General features: G+C 44.4%; 1 protein-coding gene across 3 annotated transcripts in view; it reads left to right on the top strand.

Annotated features, from left to right (window-relative positions):
* Positions 1 to 229: 229 nt before the first annotated feature.
* LOC147882668 (rab GTPase-activating protein 22-like) overlaps positions 230 to 22,938 on the top strand; it is a 71,969-nt gene continuing 49,260 nt past the window's right edge. Inside the window, exons 1-6 of one of the 3 annotated variants that reach the window (XM_087400387.1) lie at positions 230 to 419; positions 530 to 609; positions 737 to 837; positions 1,067 to 1,179; positions 1,358 to 1,453; positions 11,605 to 11,708. In XM_087400387.1, the coding sequence (XP_087256513.1) occupies positions 1,105 to 1,179; positions 1,358 to 1,453; positions 11,605 to 11,708 (275 nt within the window). In that variant the 5' untranslated portion in view covers positions 230 to 419; positions 530 to 609; positions 737 to 837; positions 1,067 to 1,104. Of the gene's footprint in view, positions 420 to 529; positions 615 to 736; positions 838 to 1,066; positions 1,180 to 1,357; positions 1,454 to 11,604; positions 11,709 to 22,938 lie in introns of all 3 variants that reach the window. The other 2 variants (XM_087400386.1, XM_087400388.1) reach the window with 2 other exon arrangements.

The raw sequence follows: 22,938 nt of genomic DNA, 5'->3' as shown, positions 1-22,938 counted from the left end.
CCATAAATTATCAACCTGATGACCGTTGGTTGGTGGGAAACACTGCAACCGCCAGCCAACCTCCAATTCTATGTCCTCCTCCGAGGGTGGGAGGGTGGTGTGAAGCCACGCTTTGATGCGAGGCATGGAGGGGGTGAATGTGAGCTAATAAGGCCTTGGGATTTGCAACATGTGAAGGGTATATGAAGCCCAAGGCTATATTGACTTGACTTGGCATGGGAGACTACAAAATCTTAGAATGTATCTTTTGGGTAGGCAACTCAGTAACATCCAACTCAAAGCCAAATAAAAAAACACTTGTCTTTTGAGAATCTTATCAAAGCTTTGCAAGCTACCACATCCCTTCAGCAATCCGAGTCCTTCCTTGAAGATTTCTGCTACTTTCGTTCCTCCGATAATCGATAGATCTGTTTCGCCAGGTAATCTTCCACACCATTCCAGCCTTCCTCCAAAATTCCCTTTCGCAGATCGGATTCCTTTGCACCTCCCGTCGTCTTGAGCCGTCTTCTGGCTGTATCTGATTTCGCAGGTCCACTATTAGTGCCGATTTCTGTACCTGGTGGCGTTTGAATTTATTTTTTGGCTCTTGCAATCAGAAACGTCTGCAATGTAATGTATGCATCGAATTCTTCGAAGTAAACTGGAATCGTAAATGCCTACATCGTCGTTGCATTCGTGAGCATTACTTGACACTACACCAGATATGCGCTACATTTTGATTGCTTGTTTATTGCAGCTGCGTTATATGACCAGAAAGGTAGACGTACCTTGGCCGTTTTTCACGCGATGATCATTTTATCCGGTGGACGATTTTTTCAGAAGGCGTTTAATACTATGGTAAGTTTTTGAGAACCTTAGCTGGCTTCCGAGCACTAAGAGCAAAGGAACTCAGGTCATTTGTACATTCCTTCAGTCACTTTTTATAAGTATTTTCTGGTAGATGAAAATCAAACTTCATCCTTTTTTGGAAAGTGGAGCCTTGCCTAGTATTTTTATAAAGATAGTGACTTAGTTGATAATCTGGAAATCCGTGTAACTCGGCTACAACCGTTCTTGCTGCAAACAGATCTCCCACAAGCTATATAGAGTCTTCTCTTCTTAGAGATGGATGATCCAGATCTTTACTACAAGATTCGGATTGGTAGCACAGAAGTTACTCCTTCTAGGTTCCATCCAAAGGTAATTGTTTGGGACTTGTCTTCTTTGCAAATTTATTCTGCCGTTTCACACATCCGTTGGTTCTGGAAGTGCGAAACATGCATATGTTGTAACAAAGAAGTTTCTAGAAACTTTCCAGCCTAATTAACTTGTTTCATTCTATGAAGTCTCTGTCTAATGGAGCTGTGTGACTTAACAGGTTGGCAAGACTTTGACTGAAAAGAAATGGAGAGCTGCATTTGACAAGCAAGGTCGGCTTGACATATCAAAAGTGTTGATACGAATACAACAAGGGGTGAGGATTCTACTTTCTTCTTTTTCTGTTGGGGAGTTCAAGAGTCATGGAACATTTCCACAGCTTATCCCTGAGCTTGTACCTCGTGTAAGGTAGGGAACAAGCTGGCTGTTGTGCTCAAAACAATCAATGTTTGGATTCACTGATCTTCCGTCAGCCATACTGTTCGGAAAGATAAAAGCGTCTTTAAGTACTTAAGGAAGTCAAGGTGCCTGGTCCCCCCTTCCTGTCAGGGCCCTTGCGGACAGCTAACCTTGTATGGACATTCATACGAGAATAAAATCAAGGTGCCTATGTGATGTTTTGAAGAAGGGGCCTGTCTTAAACTTTAGAACTACAATATTAGGTTGCTAGACTGCTAGTGATTCGAACTTCATAGGAATCATATTGCAATATAAATGAAAGACAAACTCAAATTGCTTTACGTTCAAAAGGGGAGATCCCACAATTGGACGAGTACCACACCTTGTATCCGAGTGGTGATGATGGTAATGCCACTTATGTGAGCATGCATGTGCATGATTATTATCACCCCTGGGCAAAGAAATTATACAGGCCCTGTAATTTGGTGAGTAAAAACCTGTTGGTGTCGATCCTTGTCTCTCTGCTCATATTGGGCTAGGATTTGCTGCAGTGTTATGCCTTGTCCTAGACATGCAGGTCCAACAATTTGACCCATAGTAGGATTTTCATGCACTTAGATTAACTGGTGCTCAAGGTAACACTCCTTGTGAGCAGCACCAGTTGTCCTGGGACGCACAGGCTAGAATGCAGTCTCTTTTCCAGATGCCTTGATTTGTGCTAATAATGCTTGGTGTCACGATCTGTGACGTATTCCTTTCTCTATATCTTAGACTTATGGATGGTTTGATGAATGGACACTTGTGGTTTGGAGGAAAACAAAACAGTCTTTGGCTCTATGTTTGGGCCTCATTCTCCCATCTATAGATTTGGCCTAGGAGATTATTGCTAGTCTCATTACATGGCAGATAATGCAATCCAAATACACAAGAGCCATAGATGGGACTAAACTTTTGCCTCCTAGTTACTTCTCTGTTATCATGCTAGAATTGATGAGCCTTTGAATGGATTCTTCCCAGTTATAATCAAGGCCAAGTGATAGGAAAATTTAATAGTACTCTCTACTCCCTTTGAATGGATTCTTCCCAATTATAATCAAGGCCAAGTGATAGGAAAATTTAATAGTACTCTCTACTCCCTTAAGCATAGGGAAATATAGCAGTCAAAAGAGGAGAGATCATGAGCACTATCAGGATCAAACAAGGGTGTCCATTATCACCTACCTTGTTTGGCCTTCGAGGTTAGCAGATCCTTGTTCTTTGCTATTTCAGTCTTCTTTCTGTTCCTTAGCACATTTCTAAATATAGTAAATCTAGGATTTCTTACAGTGGTATCAGAGCAAATTTCGCTCCTGCCTGTAGGAAATGCCCCTCACCTTCTAGCGCCTTCTGATACATCTTTTTCCGCTAGAAGGATATCCGCGCACATTGTGCATGGAAGAGAAGCGTAAAAATTTTTAGCGCCAACCCCACCTAAAGTCATCAATGGCCTCTCCATCTCCCCCACATCACGAGTTGATGTGAATGGACACGACAAAAATCGTGTCTTTTGATGTGCTTGGGTTGTCCCAAAACCAAGGGACGCACCTTTTTCACCATCGGACATACCTTTTGATGAAGGGTTTTGACTCCTCACCCAAGGGACACACCCCATCATGGAAAAAAGGACACATCTTTTCGTGTGGGGACACCCCTTTTTAAAACAGGGTCACATCCCTTCATGAAAAGGTACACCTATTCCAAGGGTCACACCCCTTAGAATAGGCACACCTTTTGGCACCAAGCACCCTACCAAAAGGGTACCTAGAGGGCCTAAAAAGGGGAACCAGCCCTATACCCAAGACCTAACCCTACACTACCCAAGGGTTCTCCAAACCCACGTTTTTATTTTTGGCAACCACCAACCAGCAAGAAAAAAAAAAGCGAAATCCAATCGTGATTTTTCTTTGCTCCAAAACAGCCGTACGTGTTTGCGCCATATCCTTGCAGCAAGCCGTGCCCTTCGTCAGGCCTCCATCTTGCGTAGTTCTCAATGGCCTGCATCAGCCGGCTCTTTTGCATACCTGCCTACACGACCTTGTGATCGAACAGATCCCCTTATGCAGCCTCTATCGTCATCTTGCTGCCCCGATTTCTGCAAACAGCGTAGGTGCCAGAAATTCGCCAAGGTGCCAGAAATTCGCCATCTTCTTCTACCGCAAATCAGCCCTGGAAGCAAGCAACAAGCAGCGCCAGATGCAAGCAGGCTGCGCCCTTTGTCAGGCTTCCATCCTACAATCTACTGGATCGTTTTTGGCAGCCGGCCCTCGCTAGAGCATCGCCACCATAACTACCTGTGACCAGCAGCCCTTGCTGCCCCTCTATCGCGATTCAGACCAGCCTGGTTCTTGCTGGCTCTTCTCGCCACCTTAGCTTGTGAACAGCGGCCTTTTGCTGCCTTCCAATTCCGACCAGCCAGGCCCAGCCCCCCCACAGGTACTTGCCTTTGAATTCAACGCAGGAAAAAGCGTGTCTGGTTCCACGCAATCTGCCCTTTTCTGCACCACGCCTCTGCCAACGTCCCTTCTGCCTCGAAAGTCTCGCCAAGTACTTGTTGCTTGTTCACACATCCATGTGGACTTGCAAAGACAGCAACATGAGCTTCCGGACAGAGATCTGCAGGCCTTTTCTATGCAGCTAATTGGCAAATCTAATCTATGCCAGGTGGATTCTTTCCATTCTATTTCTAAGGATTCTCTTTCATATTGTTATTTGACGCTCATTATCAAATTACAGCAAATGAAAGCCTCCTCCTTAAAGCATGGAACCCGTGGTAATTCCCCAGTCGCTTCAAGGACACCTCAGGCATCATCTACCACACAATATCGTGTTCAGATTGCACAACCAGCCCATTTCGGAGCTTTTGCATCGTGGGTCTTCTGTGTCACGTGCCCTTCCAGTGACTTGGACCACATCCTATACCTTCTGCGTGAGGCACCTCAATTACATTACTTCCTCAGCACAGTCCAGGTTGTGTTCCACGAGACACGTAGATACCCAGAACCTAATATTCCTCACGAGTTTGCTGTCCATCTTTGGAGAGACTTTTACCCCTCAGCTTCAGCATCTCCAGGGTACTCTCCACCTCCTTCAGCTCCCAGATATCCTCCTGCACAGGTTGTACCTTCCCCAAGACAGTATTCACACTCTGAAGGCATTCCATCTCTTGGATATCCTCCACTCCCGACAGCAGCTCCTTATCCCTTCTCAGATCCGTGGACTCTGCAACCTACCCCTGTACTCTCACGAGCAGTAACACCCATTTCGGCATCACCAGTGTTACCTCAGACATGACCTCCTTTATCAGATTTCCACGGCTGGTTCCATCTTGCTTCTCCTGCCCCCTCCAACATGCGCAACCTCAAGGAGCAGCCCGGATCTTCTTCCAGGAATGGTACAAACTAGAGCGCAGCCTGCAGGTTCGTGCTTTTCTCACAGGGATCTCAGATATGTCGCAACGCTCACGTGCAGCCTCTCCGGAGATAAGCGACTCAAGTCCAAAAAAGACCCTTGAAGTCAACTTACAAGGCAAAGCACTACTTCAATTTCAAATTTCTCAGCTTCAAGACAGCATCTCGGACTTGGTCTAGAAAGTCCAACAACTCCAAGATTCTCGCAGTACCAGACATACAGAGGATGACGTGACACAACCGGACGACTATGTGGACTCGTTCCCACCTGAGGTAGAAAACACTGAACTCCGTGCCCTCTACCGCTTACTCCAAGCTTCCAAAACTAAAAGACTTGACATTAAACTTACGGAAGCCTACACTGGTCAACGAAATCGCCGAACAGTTGATTAATGGCTCGCAAAACTGTGCATGTACTTTGATACTGTTGACCTCACTGAAGGCAAAAAGATTGCCTTGGAAGCCTCCCTCCTCAAGGATACAGCTTTCCTATGGTGGCAACGACGCTTAAAGGACGGCAAAAGTGTGTTAACTTAGGAACGTTTTGAACACGTGCTCCGTAAGTAGTTCATACCTGCCAATGCGGACTTCCAAGCACGTTCAAAACACAGTTACGCTGAAACGCGTTTCAGAGCCCAGCCAGGCCTGAAACGCCGTTTCAGAGAAGCCCCGTTTCCTGAAACGCGTTTCAGGATCTGAAACGTTTCAGGACCTTGAAACGTTTCAGCCAGTCTGAAACGTTTCAGCCAGTCTGAAACGCGTTTCAGAGTTCTGAAACGTGCCGTTTCAGAGTTTTGAAACGTGCCGTTTCAGACAACACAGGCTGCTAGGTCTCCAAAATCACATTTTTTGTCTTTTTGCTTTTGATTTTGGTCTCTAGGCTCCTTCCACTCCTTCAGCCTCATACTCTCTCCATCCTCAAGGTTTTCCAGCCCTCCTTCAGCCCCATTCACTCCATTTCCTCTCCTTTCTCTCCTGCAGCCTGCTTCAGCTCTCCATCATCATCTACTCCTCTCCCTTGCTGACGTGGCGTTTCCCCGTTTCAGCCCTCCTAGAAATCCCGAAACGTTTCCGTTCCCCGTTTCCCCGTTTTCGTTTCCCCTAACTATGGTTCAAAACTCAGACAGTTGGAGCAAACATGCTCCCTGTCTTCCTACATCTCTCAGTTCACCACATTGGTGCTGGAGATTGATGGTTTAACTGATGATGATCGCCTTCATGCTTTCATCTCAGGCCTAAATCCCTCGTTACGCATTGATGTCCTCAAAGCAAACATCACCACCACAGCTGGCGCTATTGCTTACGCAGAGCGCATTACTGATTTCCAAAACACAGGGAAGCAGAGTGCTAATAGAACACAGAACTCTACTATGGCCAAAGGTGCTCGCCCTCAAGATAACCCCAAGTTTAGAAAAAACTCGGGTTATCAAGGTCAGCGACAGTCTCAAGATCCCCACAAGTCTCAGAAATCGTATGTTGGATTCCAACAGAAGCACTCCTCCAAGGATCGCGCCTCTTCTTCTTCACAAAGTCATTACCGTCATCCCCAACATAAAGATGCGGCCACTGTCAAGAAGAACAACTCCGGCACAAAAGGACTTTGTACCATCTATATAGGCGACCATAGATGGTTCGATTGTCCCAAGCGACCAAAGCAAAATTCCAATATGGAACCTAGTACTTCCAAAACAGAAGATGCTACCCCAGCACAAGACAAGAAAGGAAAAGCTGTTTGAATGGCAAATACCATCCACATGAGCCTTGCCAGCAACCCCAAACCTTCCCTGGCCACTCAAGTACTTTGTGTCCAAGGATCGATTCGTGGAACAACTGTCACTATCCTCATCGACAGTGGCTGCTCTCATAACTTCCTAGCTAGTTCTATGGTCGACAAACTTCGGCTGACCACCCGTCCTAGTCCCATGGACTATCAGATTGAACTCGCAAATGGAACTACCTTCTTGTGCAACACCAGGATCAAAAACTTGTCTTTTCGCATCCAACATTATACGGACAAGTTGAACTTCGACATCATGCCTCTTTCTCGGTACGATGTCATACTCGGACAACAGTGGCTCTACAACTATGATCCATCGATCAGTTTTTGTAGCCATACTATCCAGTTTGTCCACCAGGGAAAACTTATTGAGTTAACTGGTTCTAGGGACTCTCCTTCAACCCGAGTTGCCTATGCCCTACAAGTAAAGAAGTGGGTTCGTAAACGTCAAGTAAAGACTTCACTTCTGTTGGTTACGGTAGCAGAGGAGACACCAACAAAGGATCCTCCTGAATACCTCAACCAACCTTTTTCAGCCCTACCTGGATATTTTTCCACAGGAATTGCCAAAGCAGTTACCACCTCGACGACCAGTGGATCACCCAATCGAACTTATTCCCGGCAGTAATCCACCATCGAAACCTCCTTATCGGGTTTCTTACACTCAAAATGAAGAAATCCAAAGACAGGTGACCGAACTACTCAACAAAGGTTACATTCGGCCCAGTCGCAGCCCTTTCGGATCTCCTGTACTACTTGTGGAAAAAAAGAATAAGTCAATGCGCCTCTGCATCGACTACCGAGCCCTCAACAAGCTCACTATCAAAAATAAGTATCCATTGCGTCGCATTGATGACCTCTTCGATCAACTTCTACACGCAGCACAATTCTCAAAGATTGATCTTCGTTCAGGTTATCATCAAATTCGCATACGAGAAGGCGATGAGTACAAGACAACTTTTCGAACAAAGTATGGACACTATGAATGTTTGGTCATGCCTTTTGGGTTAAACAATGCCCCGGCCACATTCATGACACTAATGAACGACATCTTCAGGCCTTTCCTCGATAAGTTTGTCATCGTTTACCTTGATGACATCCTCGTTTTCAGCAGATCCCTACATGAGCACAAACAACATCTTCACCAAGTTTTTGAAGTTCTCCACACAAATTCTCTCTACATCAACGTTGAGAAGAGTGAGTTCTTCAAGACCCAACTCGAATATTTGGGACATGTTATTTCAGCTCAAGGCATCTATGTGGATCCCAAGAAGGTCGAGGTAATCCGAAACTGGCCTACTCCTAAGAATGTTCATGATGTCCGCTCTTTTCTCGGATTGGCAAACTTCTACCATACAAAGGTCTATCAGTTTTCCGAAATCGCAGCTCCTATGTCCGAATTATTGAAAAGCACAGCAGTTTTTCAGTGGCTTCCCGAAACAGAGTATAGTTTCCAACAACTCAAGCAAGCACTCACTACCACACTAGTTATGGCTATTGCTGACCCAAACCTTCCATTTGAGGTCATGACCGACGCTTCCGACATCGCTACAGGAGCAGTCTTGATGCAAGAAGGCAGAGTTATTGCTTTTGACAGCCATAAACATTTGATATCTAAACCCGATACCCGGTTTATGATAAGGAGTTTCTTGCCGTTGTACATGCTCATCGCTCTTGGAAACATTATCTCATGGGAGCCGACTCGGTGGTCAAGACAGACCATCACTCTCTAAAGTATATCTTTACTCAGCCAGTCATGAACGCTCGACAAGCACGCTGGGTTGAGTTTCTGGCCAACTTTCAGATGACCATTGAGTACATTCCAGGACTACGCAATGTAGTTGCAAATGCTCTTAGCAGGTTAACTCTAGCATTAGCTATGGTAATCTCTACATTATCTGTGGATGTTTCGAATTCATTCAAAGGAAAGTATTTCAATGATAAAGACTTCGGCACAGCAGTACAAGTTCTTTCAAAAGATCAACCTTCGACTTCCGAACAGAAGATTTTCTCATCCTATTCTTATACGGACGACCTTCTTTATTATCAAGATCGCGTCTATGTACCACATGACAAGGATGTTCGACGTCTTTTGTTAAAAGAGCATCATGTAGTTCCTTATGCTCTCCATCGAGGCATCAACAAGACTTAGATGAAAAGCGACGTCATCAAAATGGTTACATCTTGCTTATCTTGTCAACAAATGAAAGCAAGCCGACGACTTCCAGCAGGACTTCTCCAGCCTCTTCCAGTCCCAACTGAAAGGTGGGAAAGTATTTCCATGGATTTCATTACAACACTACCACGATCCTCTAGAGGTAACACTCAGATTATGGTCATTGTTGATCGATTGTCCAAAATGGCATACTTTGTTGCTTGCAAAAGAAGTGCACAGGCTTCAGACATCGCCAAACTCTTCATACAACACATCCTTTGACACCATGGATTGCTCAAGAATATCGTATCTGACAGAGATCCTAAGTTAACCAGTCACTATTGGATTTCACTGTTCGAATCTTTGGGTACAACTCTACTGTTCAGTTCAGCCTACCACCCAGAATCAAATGGCCAGACCGAAAGAGTCAACCAAGTTCTGGAAGAAACGCTTCGACATTATATTGAGTCACGTCTAGCAGCTTGGGAAGAGTATCTACCACTCCTTGAGTTTGCTTATAATAACTCTTTCCATAGTGCCATCAGCATGACTCCATTTCAAGCAGCTTATGGACACACTCCGATTGTACCAACGAATTTTGTACTTCAACATCAAGTGGCCCTAGCTGATCAACTGGTTCAAGAAATGCAAGACATTCTACTGCAAGTTAGGGATCTTTCTGTTCCTTAGCACATTTCTAAATATAGTAAATCTAGGATTCTTACACTTGGACACTCAGTGTCAAAGACAAGATAAATATCAGACTTATTTTCATATTGGTCGACAGTGCATGGAGCCATTTGTTTATCAATGTGATGTTTGGTTTGCAACCATAGAGGTTGACTACATATTCAGAGTTGAAGTTGTTGACGGGTAGCATACGAGCTTTAATGGTGGGGTAGGATTCTCTGTCTCCTTGAAACTAGTCTCCTCCCGAGGCTCCAAGGGGGTAGCCTCTGAAGCGGTGGATGTGTGATCTGAAGTAGAGGGCCTAACCGCGACCGGAACCCACCGTGGGCTAGAGGTGGTGCGGGGTGCAGGAGGGACTCGAGTAGCCCTTGGAGGGGGGGGGGGCATGTCTGAGGCAGTGCCTGTTGAGCAGTAAGTCCTGCTCTTGCTCTCTGTCGTAAGCTAGTATGAGCTGGTTGCTTTCTGGGCCTCTTTTTCTTCTCTGGGCAATCTCTGGCGAAGTGCCCCGAGGATCTGCAAATCCTGCACTGGTCCTGCCAACCTGCAACCTCAAATCTCTGGCGAAGGAAGGACCCATCGGGTCGTTGTAGCATGATGTGGTCATCTGAAATAGTAGGGTCTTGGACAATGACCCTAACCCATAAGACCGATTGATGTGGCTGTGGTATCTAGGAATTTGAATGTCACGACTATCAACGTGTCACATTAAAGAATCACTTGTTGCAAGGTGTGAAATGCAATTGGCCGAGAACAAAATACTTTATACCACTACAATTGGCCAGTCACGAATAAGTAGTATACCTATGTTGAGGGTGTTCATCATCAATGTGCAAAACCTATTTTCAGAATAAGCAACTATTTTTGTGGATATGCCTTGTGAGTTAACTCCAAAGAGAGCTGTTGACCCAGCCATTATTTGCAACAGAATAACTGCTTTGCCTGCTGGTTGTCTTGGGATGATAGACAAGAGAGGAGGAGTAAATGTGGCAGCACCTTGACACTATGTTTAAGACATTAAAATAAGGAGCCTGGCAGCGAGCCAGTCAAAAAAGCCCTATATGGACTCTCTAGGGTGGAGAGACAGGAAGTAGCGCTTGCTTGAGGGATTTCATTTCGTTAGTTTCCCTAGCTATTTTGGTGAATAGGAAGGATGGATCATATAGGATGTGATGGAGTACAAAGATCTCAATAAGGCAACAAGAAACTAAGTTCCAATCCTTAGGTTTGATGATTTGTGGGATGAGCTTGAGGAGGCCGATGTTTTATCGAAATGGACTTGAGGTCAGTGCAATCTAATAGCCAGTCTGTATCAAATGGTGCGTGTGCATGTAAATGCATTTTAGGCAAACCGTTGGGAAAAATATTAAGGCATTTTAGACAAAACGCCTGAAAGGTATTTTGAAACCGAAAGGTTTATGGTGACTCTACTTCTTAGTGGGTCTTCAATTGACTTTAATAACATCATAATGGCTTGTTAAATCATTAACTGCTGGGCTGGTAAGAAAAAGAGCCATTATGATTGGCATAGTTTTAAACCAACCTGGAGTTCCTGGTAGCTCACCTTATTTCCGCATAACATCAGAATTTTGCAAGAAGGGCAGGGATGTAATGTACATACCCTACCCATGAAATGACATTCTCTTCTACTGTTAATTATCACCATGTGTTGTAAGGTATGAATATGTAAAATTGAGGTCATCAGGCAACTTCCAATAATCCTCTCTAGCTTCAGCCAACCAACCTTAGGATGAACCGTGCCTGGTGCCAGGTAGGCCTCAGTCTATCAAGTTTGTAAATGTCAGTTTTATATATCTTCAACACTTGATTTTACCTGCTTTCTAGTCAAATATGCATCTCAATGCATGAGTTTTAAAACCCGAGTTCCAGTTTTGTTTCTAAGAGAGACTTTGGAAGAGATTCAGCTACTTTGTTAGAATACTTAAATTTTATATTAACAGGAGGTCCCTTTTTAAAAATATTGCAACATGTTGTAAAACCAGGGTGTTCATCCATCAATAAGGGGAGAAGTATGGGAGTTTCTTCTTGGGTGCTTTGCTGCTGATAGCAATTATGCCGAACGTGCAGCTCTGCGCAAATCTCGCAGGTGACAAGGTCAATTCTTTAATGGAAGGCTTACTAGCTTAACAGTACTAAAGTATTCTGCTAGAGTTTAAATTGCTGTGATTTTTCATTATTCCTAAGGCGCCCATTGGAGAAATGGCCCGTGCTTTCATGGTTTTGGTTCATCCAACCTTGTTTATGACTGGATCTGTAATACTTGACATTTTTATTTTAATGTGTATACTCAGATGTATCATATCCCAATTAACTCCAATGTATTTCAGAGAAGCTTGTTTTGTAAGTTTTATATCCTTGGTCATACATACCTTTGGAACTGTCTTGATTTCATTTTCTGATGTCAATCATCATTAACTATCTGTTAAATTGTTCTGAGAGAAGATACCTGCAATTTAGTTCAATCCTTGCAGGGGTGTGAAGAGTTTTTTAAATTTGCAGTTGCACGAATGTAGGTGTTTTCCATTTGTTGATGAGAAGGTACAAAACTCAGGTTGTTTGCAACAAAGCTTACCTAATCGGGACTATGTCAATATGTTGTCTATATTGGCCTCTACTATTGATTTCTATAAGCAAAGATTGATTTGTTTTGGAATTTAATTAATTTTAAAGAAAGGGATGTACTTTTTAGATTTTGTTGGAGTGGTGGGATATAAGAGTGAGTCATTAGGAAGGGATGTTTTTGGAAACACAAAAACATGGGTTTTGTTCCAAGAGTGAATAGAATTTTAAAAACCAAGCATTTGCACATGATGTAATGTGGTCTATTCCATTGAAGGAGTCCTAGGAAACTTTTGACATTGATGATCTCACTTATGTTGGTGGGGAGAGAGAACTTGATTATGGAGGATTACAAAAAAGTTAACGAGAAAAAGTGAGCAAAGAAAGGGTGTGTCTTTACTAATGATGCCTTGGCAATGACATAGGTCCAACTCTCTCATGGAGTCTTGAAGAACTTAGATATTTTTGCTACTAAAATAGGGGATTTGCAATCTATTATTGTTTTGTTTTGATTGTTTTTTTTGGTCGCCCGCTTTTTTTGGTTTGCTCACTTTTCCTCACTCGCTTTTTGGTAATCCTCTGTCTTCTTCTGTTAGTCTTAGTTGATCATACCTAGATTCAAGATCTAAGTTGTTGAGCAGTCCTTCCAGCATATCAAGTAGATCACCCACCCTTGGAATCAGAGAGTGGTTCTTAAGAGGCAATTGATTAAGAGCTCTATAATTGATGCACATTCTAATAGAACGGTGCTTACAAGCTCCAAACCAAGAAGTCCTAGGCTTTGAATCAATCGCTTATTCAAAGGCTTTGCAACTTTGTTGATAAATTTTAAGGCAAATCTTTTTTTCAAAATGATGCAGTACCGAAGTACAAGCATTATAGCAAAGGAGGGAGAGTGTTCTCCATCCCAAGCCTCCATAGAAAACCCCCAACAAAACCCTGCACATAAGGTGGGAGATGAAGTCGATCCAAACCCTCACTACAATTCAATGGAACCCCCCCCCCCCCCCCCCCCCCAAAAAAAAAAAAAAACCACTCAGACTTGCATAGGGTGAACCTGATTTTCCTCGAGCAAGATGCGCCTACGGGGCCAAGGTCCCCCCGCCCTGCCCGCTCCCACCCCCTACCCACTTTCCTCGAGTGTGAAGAACAAGTGCCAAACTACGAGGGAGCAAACTAGTGAAAGCTCGTACCGTCGAGGGAGCAAAATGTGAAGAGAAAGCTTAAACCGCTTGGAGTGAGAAAAGGGAAAGGCAAAAATTAATCCTTGGCATGCGTTGAAAGCTGTATGCGAACTGGATTCGATAGAAGTGCTCCCAAAAAAACCTTGAACCAATGTGTCGACAACATAGTGCCCAGAAACAGCATTTATGGGCACCCGAAACGGTTCGCCATTTCTGAAACCCAAAACGGCGTTTCGGACAGGCCTTTTTGTGTGTGTGTGTGTGTGTGTGTGTGGGTTTTGTGCTTTTGCAGTGCCTTTGGAATTTATCCAAGGAAACTGATGGGATATCTCAAGGTATATGCCCCAAGCACACCTTGGGTTCTATGTGTGTGTGCTAGAGGCACAGTTAGGTGCCCATAAGCACTGTTAGGTGGTGGTAGATGCCACATAGGCTGATTGAGAGATTCTAGGAGCTGATTGAAGAGATGATTGTGGAGCTTGGTGGCTCATGTAGAGGTGCCTACATATGGACCTCACCCTTCTTCATTCTATAAGCATTCTCTTGTTTTGTGTTCAGCTCCATGCTTTCCTTTCACTTCTCCAACTGAAACGTATGTAGAGCAGCAATGTAAGAGCTTGTAGACACCAATGCTCAGCTATAGAAGCAAAAGTACCAGCACACACACACACACACACACCCGCCTCAACCACCGAGTAAGAAGTTACAACCCCATCGGTGTTGAAAATGGGGAGAGGGTGAGAGACACATGATTGGAGACAAAGAGCTGAGGCACGAACTGATGTTGATTGATTGATTAATCACAGCAAGTACATAGCCTCTTTTATAGGTTGGGCAAGCCTTATCTTCCCACACAGACACCTCATAGATGAGGTCACACACAAGAGAATCTAGATCCTATAATCTAGGGGAGGAATCACACCTACCACATGAGGTGGCACAAGTGGCCTCAAGACTCTTCACACTCACACAACTGTAGGACACTCCTAGGACTCTAGGACCACACACACTAGGACTCCGATTCCAACAAACCCCCCTTCGGAGCTAGGGTGAGAAACTATGACATCTTCCAGACTGTGCATCCCAGGCAATTTCAGAGGCTAACAGCTGAGCATAATTCAGAGGTTGAACCAAGCACTCTCATGGCTTAGGTGTCAACGTGATCAGAGACTCAAATCTGAGCATGGATGCATGACCAACTCATAGGTCTAGGGAGTACACCAACATCTTGGAACTCGGCCAGGCCTGATAAAGGAAAGACATAACAACCCCCCTGTCTCCTAACTGGGTACATGGAAATAAGTGGAGCCTTTTATAGGACAAGGCACACAAAATGACAAATTATTACATCATTTTAGGGGGACTACCCAAGGCAGAGTACCTAACACACATGACTCTAGAAAGCCCACTCTTCATCTATCACCTCATGGAGGGATAGACCAGAAACAGCAGCAGTGCAGGCTTGTTCCTCAGGTCCAGAAGGTGTAGCTTCATCGTCTTCGTCCTCGCTCTGCTCCGCAACCAGATTGGCATGTTCTTTGGCTTGTACCTTTGCCATCTTCTTGAAGCAACGATCCTCTAGATGGCCAAGTTTCTGACAGTAATTACATTTAAGAGGTTTTCCTTTCTTCTTGGGCTTATTCTTGAGAAAGAATGCTTTGCCAGATTCAAAGGAAGATTCTGCTTTCTCTGTAAGCCTACGGTCCTCATCAATGAGATGAGCTACCATATCCTTAAAGCTCATATTGCGGCTGACTCTTAGGATAGCAAGGATCTCATTGTACTTGGAAATGTCTTCAATACTTGAGAGAAGTACAGCAACTTGATCATCATCTTCAACAATGGCTCGGATGGCGGATAATTGTTGGAGAATTGACCCAAGATTGCTCAAGTGTTCATTGAGGGTTTCAGTTTCCTTCATCTTGAGCTTGAAGAGTTTTTGTTTGAGAAATACTTTGGAATTATTGATCTTATTTCCAAACAAATTCTCTAATTTTTCCCAAACGTCATTTGCAGTCTTATCAAAATCCACATGGTGGATAAGGTTGTCAGCTAAAGCTAGGCCAATGATAGCCATTGCTTTATCATTTTGGTTCTCCCACCAACTGATTCTAGCATCATCACTTTGGGGTTTTGGCTCCTTGCCATTGGTGATATTCCATATGCCTTCTCGCATAAGAAGAAGCCGGAGTTTCGTCTGCCAAGTTGGGAAATTGCTCCCTGAGAATTTCTCGATGAACAAGGAGTTTTTTATGCTATCCATTGGTGGGAAGGTCTTAGTTGTTATTACAGCCAGTGTCTAAATCCCTTACAATGTTTACTCAAATTTCAAAAAAGGCCCAAATTTTACATGGTAGAAGCTTCAATTATGCCAAAGGAAGACACAGGACAGAAAAGCCCTAAATTTTTGGGTTAGGGTTGCTGCAAAATTAGGGTTTGCAGAAAATTGGGGCTTTTCAAAATTTCCTAAAGCATAGTGTTCTAGCAATACTAGGGAAGCTTCAGACCATAAAAGCCCCAACAAATTCACCCAAAATGAGGCAAAATTCTTGAAAAGCGCAATTTTGGGTTTTGGGCTCAGATATGCAGCAGGAAAAGTGTGAGCATGAGAGTAGGCAGAATATCTCAGACGGACTGTTTGCAGAAGGCGTGAGCAGATTGCGAGTGAGGCGTTTGAAGAAAATCAACAGCGTAGCTCCAAATAGAGAAAGAGGAACCCCATTAGATCAGAATCTAGACTCCAGCTTGCAAATTAGGTAATCACGAATTGGGTAGTTTGCAGAGGAAAGCGTGGGAAGAATGCAAATGCAGAGCAGCCACGTAGAAAACCTTTGCCTACCTCGCTACCTGTACTCAGGAGATCAGCCCAAGAGATACACGATGAACAGCTGTAGATAAGCGATGCAACTTCAAAGGATATGTCGGGCAGTAACTAGAGATAATGGTGCGCAACATCTTCAGGAAGATAATGGGCAGCACATCCAGCGTGAGTATTAGTAGCACATGTCGATGTAGATCGGCTCCTTCATGCAGCAGCTGTGACAGTATGGCCCATCAGTACGAACGGTAGGCAAGCAGGACAAAACATACGGCAGTCAAGCCGTATAGGCTATACGGCTGATTTGCAATGGGTTGTACGATCTTCTTGTAGGTCGATGAAGAGGCTTCGGAGCTGACTAAAGGATTGGCCGTGGGTGAGGCAAGGCTCAGTCAGGGAAGACCTGCTCTGATACCAACTGTTGAAAATGGGGAGAGGGTGAGAGACACATGATTAGAGACAAAGAGCTGAGGCACGAACTGATGTTGATTGATTGATTAATCACAGCAAGTACATAGCCTCTTTTATAGGCCGGGCAAGCCTTATCTTCCCACACAGACACCTCATAGATGAGGTCACACACAAGAGAATCTAGATCCTATAATCTAGGGGAGGAATCACACCTACCACATGAGGTGGCACAAGTGGCCTCAAGACTCTTCACACTCACACAACTGTAGGACACTCCTAGGACTCTAGGACCACACACACTAGGACTCCGATTCCAACAATCGGCAGGTAGGGCAGTTTTTGCTCTCCCTCTCTAGCCTCTCCTCTCATCCTACAACCCCTCTCTCAGCTTGCTGCCCCTCCTCCTTGCTCTCCTCTCTAGCATATCCTCCTTGCTCTCCTCAGCCCTTGCCCTCTCCTCTCCTTTTGCTCTCCTCTCCAACCTCTCCTTCATGCTCTCCTCTCCTCCTTGCTCTCTTCAGCCGTTGCCCTCTTCTCCTTGCTCTCCTCAGCCCTTGCTCTCAGCTCTCCTCTCGGGCCTTGTTGTATGACATATGTATTAATTATAATTACATATATAATATATATTTTATTAACCTTAAAAACCAAAACTCCGTTTCCACCGTTTCTTTAGGTGCCCAAAACTCCGAAACACCGTTTCCCGCCCGTTTTTGTTTCCCCATTTCCGAAACTCTTGGGAACTATGGGACTCGACAGGAGTGGAAGGCCCTCCGTCGTCGGCTGCCTAGGGGTTTGATCGGCGAGAAAAAGAAAGAAGCAGCTTCAAAAATACTTGAAAGCAGGGCTAGGCAGAGTGAATAAAAGGAAAAGTGTTGGAGGGGGGGGCCAGGGGGGCGATGTTGAACAGGAAGCTCAAGGACCGCCCCACTCGAATGGCGATGAAGCAACGAAGCTAGGATGCAAGGCTAGGGCGTGACAGCCGCGAGCCTATTCTCAAGGCAATTCTTCCGGTTAGGAGCTCTACATGGAGGTGTCCTAGCTCAATGGAATGAACCAATGGGCTTAACAAAGGTAGAATTATCAACAAATGATCATCATATGTTTGAAGGAATTTATGCCTTTTCTTTTCTTCAAGTTGAATTTTGCTCCCCATGCTTTAGATAGATAAAATGGCAAGTCATGTCCCTTTTAAGGCTTGCTTCACTTGAGTGGGGCTGATAAGCTGAATGGGAAGGACATCTTCATCTCCTTGGGTTAGGATCTTCTCCTCTTTATGGATGAAACTACTGCTAGGTGAAAAATTAAGTAAAGACCATCTAGAAACACTTTTTTAATACACTAGTGTGTGATGCCGTGCCATGAAATTTAATAAATCCACCTTTGCTATGGAGCCTAGAGGGAGTTGGGGTGTCACAAAAGCCTCTTAAGGTGACCTGTTTCATGTCAATCGGGTTATGGGAGCTCGAGCTACGAAATCACTTGTGTTTGTGCAGGGTCGCATTTCGCCCGGGGGGGGGGTAAGAGCGGTTATGTTTAAGAAATTAAGATTTTGTGTAAATGAGATAGAGGGAATTATCTAGAGGGTTGGAGGTTTTGGAGGACTTCTTAGAGAGAGAGAGCGGGAAGAGGGGGATGTTGGACCTTGTATGGGTATGATATTTGTATATCAAGATGATTGGAGTGTGTTAATCTACATGGATGTAACTATTAGATATGATTTGGATGAGGATGTGGAGGACTTTGTAGCCTATAGAATAGGTGGTACCTTTGTGGTTTGTGTGGATCACATAGTAGCCTTCCATTTGATAAGGCTGACACTCAATATGATCTTGATATGTTGACTCTATCTCCTCTTGTGTGGTCCTCTCCTTTCCCCTTGCGAGCATTCTTCTCCTTGTTGAGCACTCTCATCTAATTCTCACCATGGTATTAGAGCCACTAAGCTCTTCTCCCTCTTTCCTGCTTCTTGCCATTTCTAAGTCACTTCTTGAAGCACCCTATCTAGCCTCCATCTTCAACATTGTATTAAGTAGGTGTTGGAAGGCCTTCATTTTAAAAGGAGGGGTTCTCTTTCATGCTGTCATGTTGCCATTGAAGCGACTCCATTATATGCTGTCTTTGACGACAGCCTGTAGTACTTTTTGGATGCTCTTTGTAATGGGCCAAAAAGAACATTCCAGATGCCCAGTCAAAGCAAAAGAAGTATGCGAATGAAAGTAGGAGGTATCGGAAGTTTAAAAGGGGGTTGTGTTGACTTATGATTCCTCAAGAATAGATATGCTTTCTTGAAGGGAAACACCAACACTAGATTGGCTCATAGCTATTATGGCCTATAAAGAAAATACTTGGAGACAAATAAAAAAATACTGAAGACAATTAATGGCTGAAGAAGATATATATATCACAAACGGAACTCAGTACAAGTGAAGATATGAGAGAAGCTCTGGAGGAAGCAAACGTCAGTCCTGACAACTGTAGTGGACTTCTGCACTAGCTCCACAAGTTGGAACTGAACCAAATCTGAGACAGCAAACTGATGCAGGGGTTGCTGCAGATTTGGAATAGAAAGAACATAATCTGGAGCGGAAGTTGGAGGTAGATCTGGAGCAGAAGTTGAGGGCAGATCTGGAGCAGGAGTTGGGACAGATCTGAAGCTAAAAGAAGGCAGATCTGGAGCAGAAATTGGAGCAGATCTGATGCAGAAAGGAGGGCAGAACTGAAGCAGAAAGGAAGGCAGATCTGGAGCAGAAAAGAGGGCAGATCTGGAGCAGAAAGGAGGGGCAGATCTGGAGCAGAAAAGAGGGCAGATCTGGAGCAGAAAGGAGGGCAGATCTGGAGCAGAAAGGAGGGGCAGCAGAGGAGGCAGCCAGGAGGCAGAAGTTGAGGCAGCAGAGGAGGCAGCCAGGAGGCAGAAGTGGCTCAGGGTGTGCAGGTACCTCTGGAGCTGGAAGAGAGGAGATGCCTGAATACCTTGCCCCCCCCGCCCCCCCCCCCTTTAAATAGGAAGGGGCTTTGAGTCGGTCAACCAACAGGTTGACCGACCTGGTCAGATTTGACCGACCAGGTCAATCTGGTCGGCCAGATTTGGTCAGTCCAAAAAAAACTTTTTTAATAATTTTTTTATTTTGTTTGACCTCTGAACCGGGGCTTTTGACAGATCTTTATTTGTGGATTTTTGCCTCCGATCCGGGGTTTCTTTGACAGGGTTCGGAGAGTCACCAGTGGTGTTTGTACCTGTTTATCATGTCCTCGAGAATTGGAGATTGCCTGGCTTAACACCCCCTCTCAATGTCCAATGTAGACAGGAGAAGCAAAGAGGCGTTCCATGAGTGATCTATCATCTTCATCAGCCTTTTTTCTTTTTTTTTTTTTTTTTTGGGAATAAAGGGTTTTCATTTAGATGGAGATGCCTACAAAGTAGGTTTTCATCTTCACTAAATGCCCAGATGATGGTACAAAAAAAAGAAAGACTTGAAGGAGTGCCCTCGCAGGGGATTTGTTCACTTCCTTAAGTACACAAAAAGAAAAAAAAAAACTGCTAAGAAGAAGGAGGAGGTAAACCAATCCCCAACCGTGGGCAGAGATGCTGAAGAGTAGGGCGATTCACCGGCTTGGTAAGAATATCAGCATGATTATCGGCAGCTGGAACATAGATCAACCGAATAGTACCTAATTCCACTTGCTCGCGAGTAAAATGAAAGTGAACACCGACATGTTTGGTGCGGTTGGAAAAAATGGGATTGCCTGCGAGAGCAATGGCACTTTTGTTGTCGACGTAGAGGATCGTGGGTTCAGTACAAGGAAAGTGTAGCTCTGCCAAAAACTGTTGGAGATATATGGCCTCTGTGGTACAATCATACAAGGCCCGGTATTCAGCCTCAGTAGAAGAACCAGCAACAGTTTCTTGTTTACGGCTAGACCAAGAAACAGGTGCCGAGCCAAACGAGAAAATATAGCCGCCATGAGAACGACGATTGTCTGGGTCACCAGCCCAGTCGGAATCAGTGTATCCCTGTAGGGTTAGTCCTGGTCTGAAATGTAAACCATAAGAGTAAGTACCACGAATGAACCGCAAGATACGAATACACGCATGCCAATGAGTGAGCTTGGGTTCATTAAAATACTGACTGAGAATAGAGACGGAGTAAGCAAGATCAGGACGAGTGTGAAGGAGCCAGAGGAGTTTGCCAACAACCTGGCGATAGAGATGTTCATCAAAGGGAGGAGACTCCAAGTCTTTTGAGAGCTTTACGGTGGGATCTAAGGGAGTGGCAGCCAGCTTAGGCTCATGAGGAATGATTTGATCAAGGAGTTGAAGAGCATATTTCTGTTGAGAAACAAAAATACCACTAGAATGTTGTACAACTTCCATGCCTAAGAAATAGGAGAGCCGACCGAGATTAGTCATTTCAAAAGTGATGCTGAGTTGAGTTTTAATGTATTGAAGTGTAGTGGGAGTGGAGCCTAAAAGCAAAAGATCATCGACATAGAGTAAAATAAAGCAGACCCCCTCTGACGAATGATGGATATATAAATTTGGATCAAAGGGAGTAGAATGAAAACCATTAGTTTTGAGGAAGGTGTCTATCCGGTGGAACCATGATCGAGGTGCTTGTTTAAGCCCATAAAGAGATTTGCGGAGACGGAAAATCTTATTTTCATGGCCAGGAGGAGAAAAACGTGGTGGGGGAGTCACATAGACTTCTTCATCAAGGTAGCCATTGAGAAAGGCACTCTTGACATCCATTTGATAGATAGTCCAGTGGTGATGAGCAGCTAGAGCGAGAAGAAGACGAAAGGAAGTTAACCGAGCAGTAGGGGCAAAGGTTTTCTCATAATCGATACCATGTTTTTGGCGGAATCCTTGCACTACTAAGCGGGCTTTGTATTTGTCCAATGTTCCATCGGCTTTGAGTTTTGTTCGGAAGATCCACTTGGTTCCGATGACCTTTTTGTGAGTGGGTCGATTGACCAAGATCCAGGTTTGATTGCGATCAATACTTTCAAGCTCCTGTTTCATAGCACGATGGCACGCAGGATTTTTAACTGCTTCCTGCCAAGTGGCAGGTTCAGAATGTATGATATAGGCCGTTGTAAAAAAAGAGGCAGTGGTAGTAGAAGAAGTTATTTGAGTAGAGCGGCGAGGACCAGAAGGAGGAAGTTCGATAGGAATAATCCCGGAATCCTTCATAGTTTGGCGATACCAGCGTGGTAGCGGGTCGTGAGGAGAAGCAATGGGTGGGGAGAGAGATGTTTCGGGAGGAGAGGAAGGAATTTCAGGTGGAGAATTATCGGAGGGAACTGGAGTAGATACGTCATCAGGAGAGAGAATAAGGAATTTTTTAGCACTTCTCTTTCATCGAAGACCACATCTCGGCGAACCAAAACTTTGTTTGTACGAGGATCAAATAATCGATAAGCTTTGGCTTTTGCCGAGTAGCCAACTAGAAGAAAAAGTTCAGCACGAGGTTCGAGTTTACTGCGAGTATCATTGGGAGTATGAGTGTACGCGCGGCAGCCAAAGATGCGAAGATGAGAAATAGAAGGACGATAGCCATAGAAGGCCTCAAAAGGCGTCATGTTCAGGATGGGTTGAGTAGGACAACGATTAAGGATATAGACAGAAGTATTGACGGCTTCTGGCCAGAGACGTTCAGGCAACTCGGCTGCAAAAAGCATGGAATGGGCCATGTTCATGACAGTACGTTGTCTCCGTTCGACACGAGTATTTTGGGAAGGCGAATTTGGAGATGTAAGATGGCGTTGGATACCATGCTCTTGAAGGAATTGAGTGAATTCATGGGAAATGAATTCACCACCATTATCACTACGAGCAATCCCAATAGACTTTCCCGTTTGGTTCATAACCAAGCGAGCCCAAGTAGCAAAGAAAGAAAAAGTGTCGGATTTCTCTTTCATGAAAAACACCCATTGATAGCGAGAGTAATCATCCACAATTAAGAAGAAATAATGTGAACCATTGAGGGAAGGAACAGGAGATTTGCCACTAATATCGAGGTGACTTAGACGCAAAATCTCACTGGCTCGAGAAGTGGAATGAGAAGGAAAAGGAGTTCGGCTTTGTTTACCAATTGACAGGGATGACAAATATCTTTAGCGCGCGATAATTTAGGTAGGCCATCAACTAGATGATCTCGAGACATTTCATATAAAGAGTCATAAGACAAATGTCCCAGACGATAATGCCATAATCGTTCTGTGTCAGTTGGATCTTTCAGGGTAGGATTACCATAAAGCCGATGAAACTCAGAACCGCAATAGGAGGGAGTCGCAAGAAATTGAGTTATAAAGTACAGACCATTAGGTTGAGCATCACCTCGAGC

This window comes from Dipteris shenzhenensis, chromosome 29 (genome assembly GCF_047967505.1).
Source record: "Dipteris shenzhenensis isolate YYH24624 ecotype China chromosome 29, Dip_SZ_1.0, whole genome shotgun sequence".
NCBI classification, from domain to species: Eukaryota; Viridiplantae; Streptophyta; class Polypodiopsida; order Gleicheniales; family Dipteridaceae; genus Dipteris; species Dipteris shenzhenensis.
Note: the sequence above shows the minus strand (reverse complement) of the source record. Positions and strands in the feature narration are given on the sequence as shown.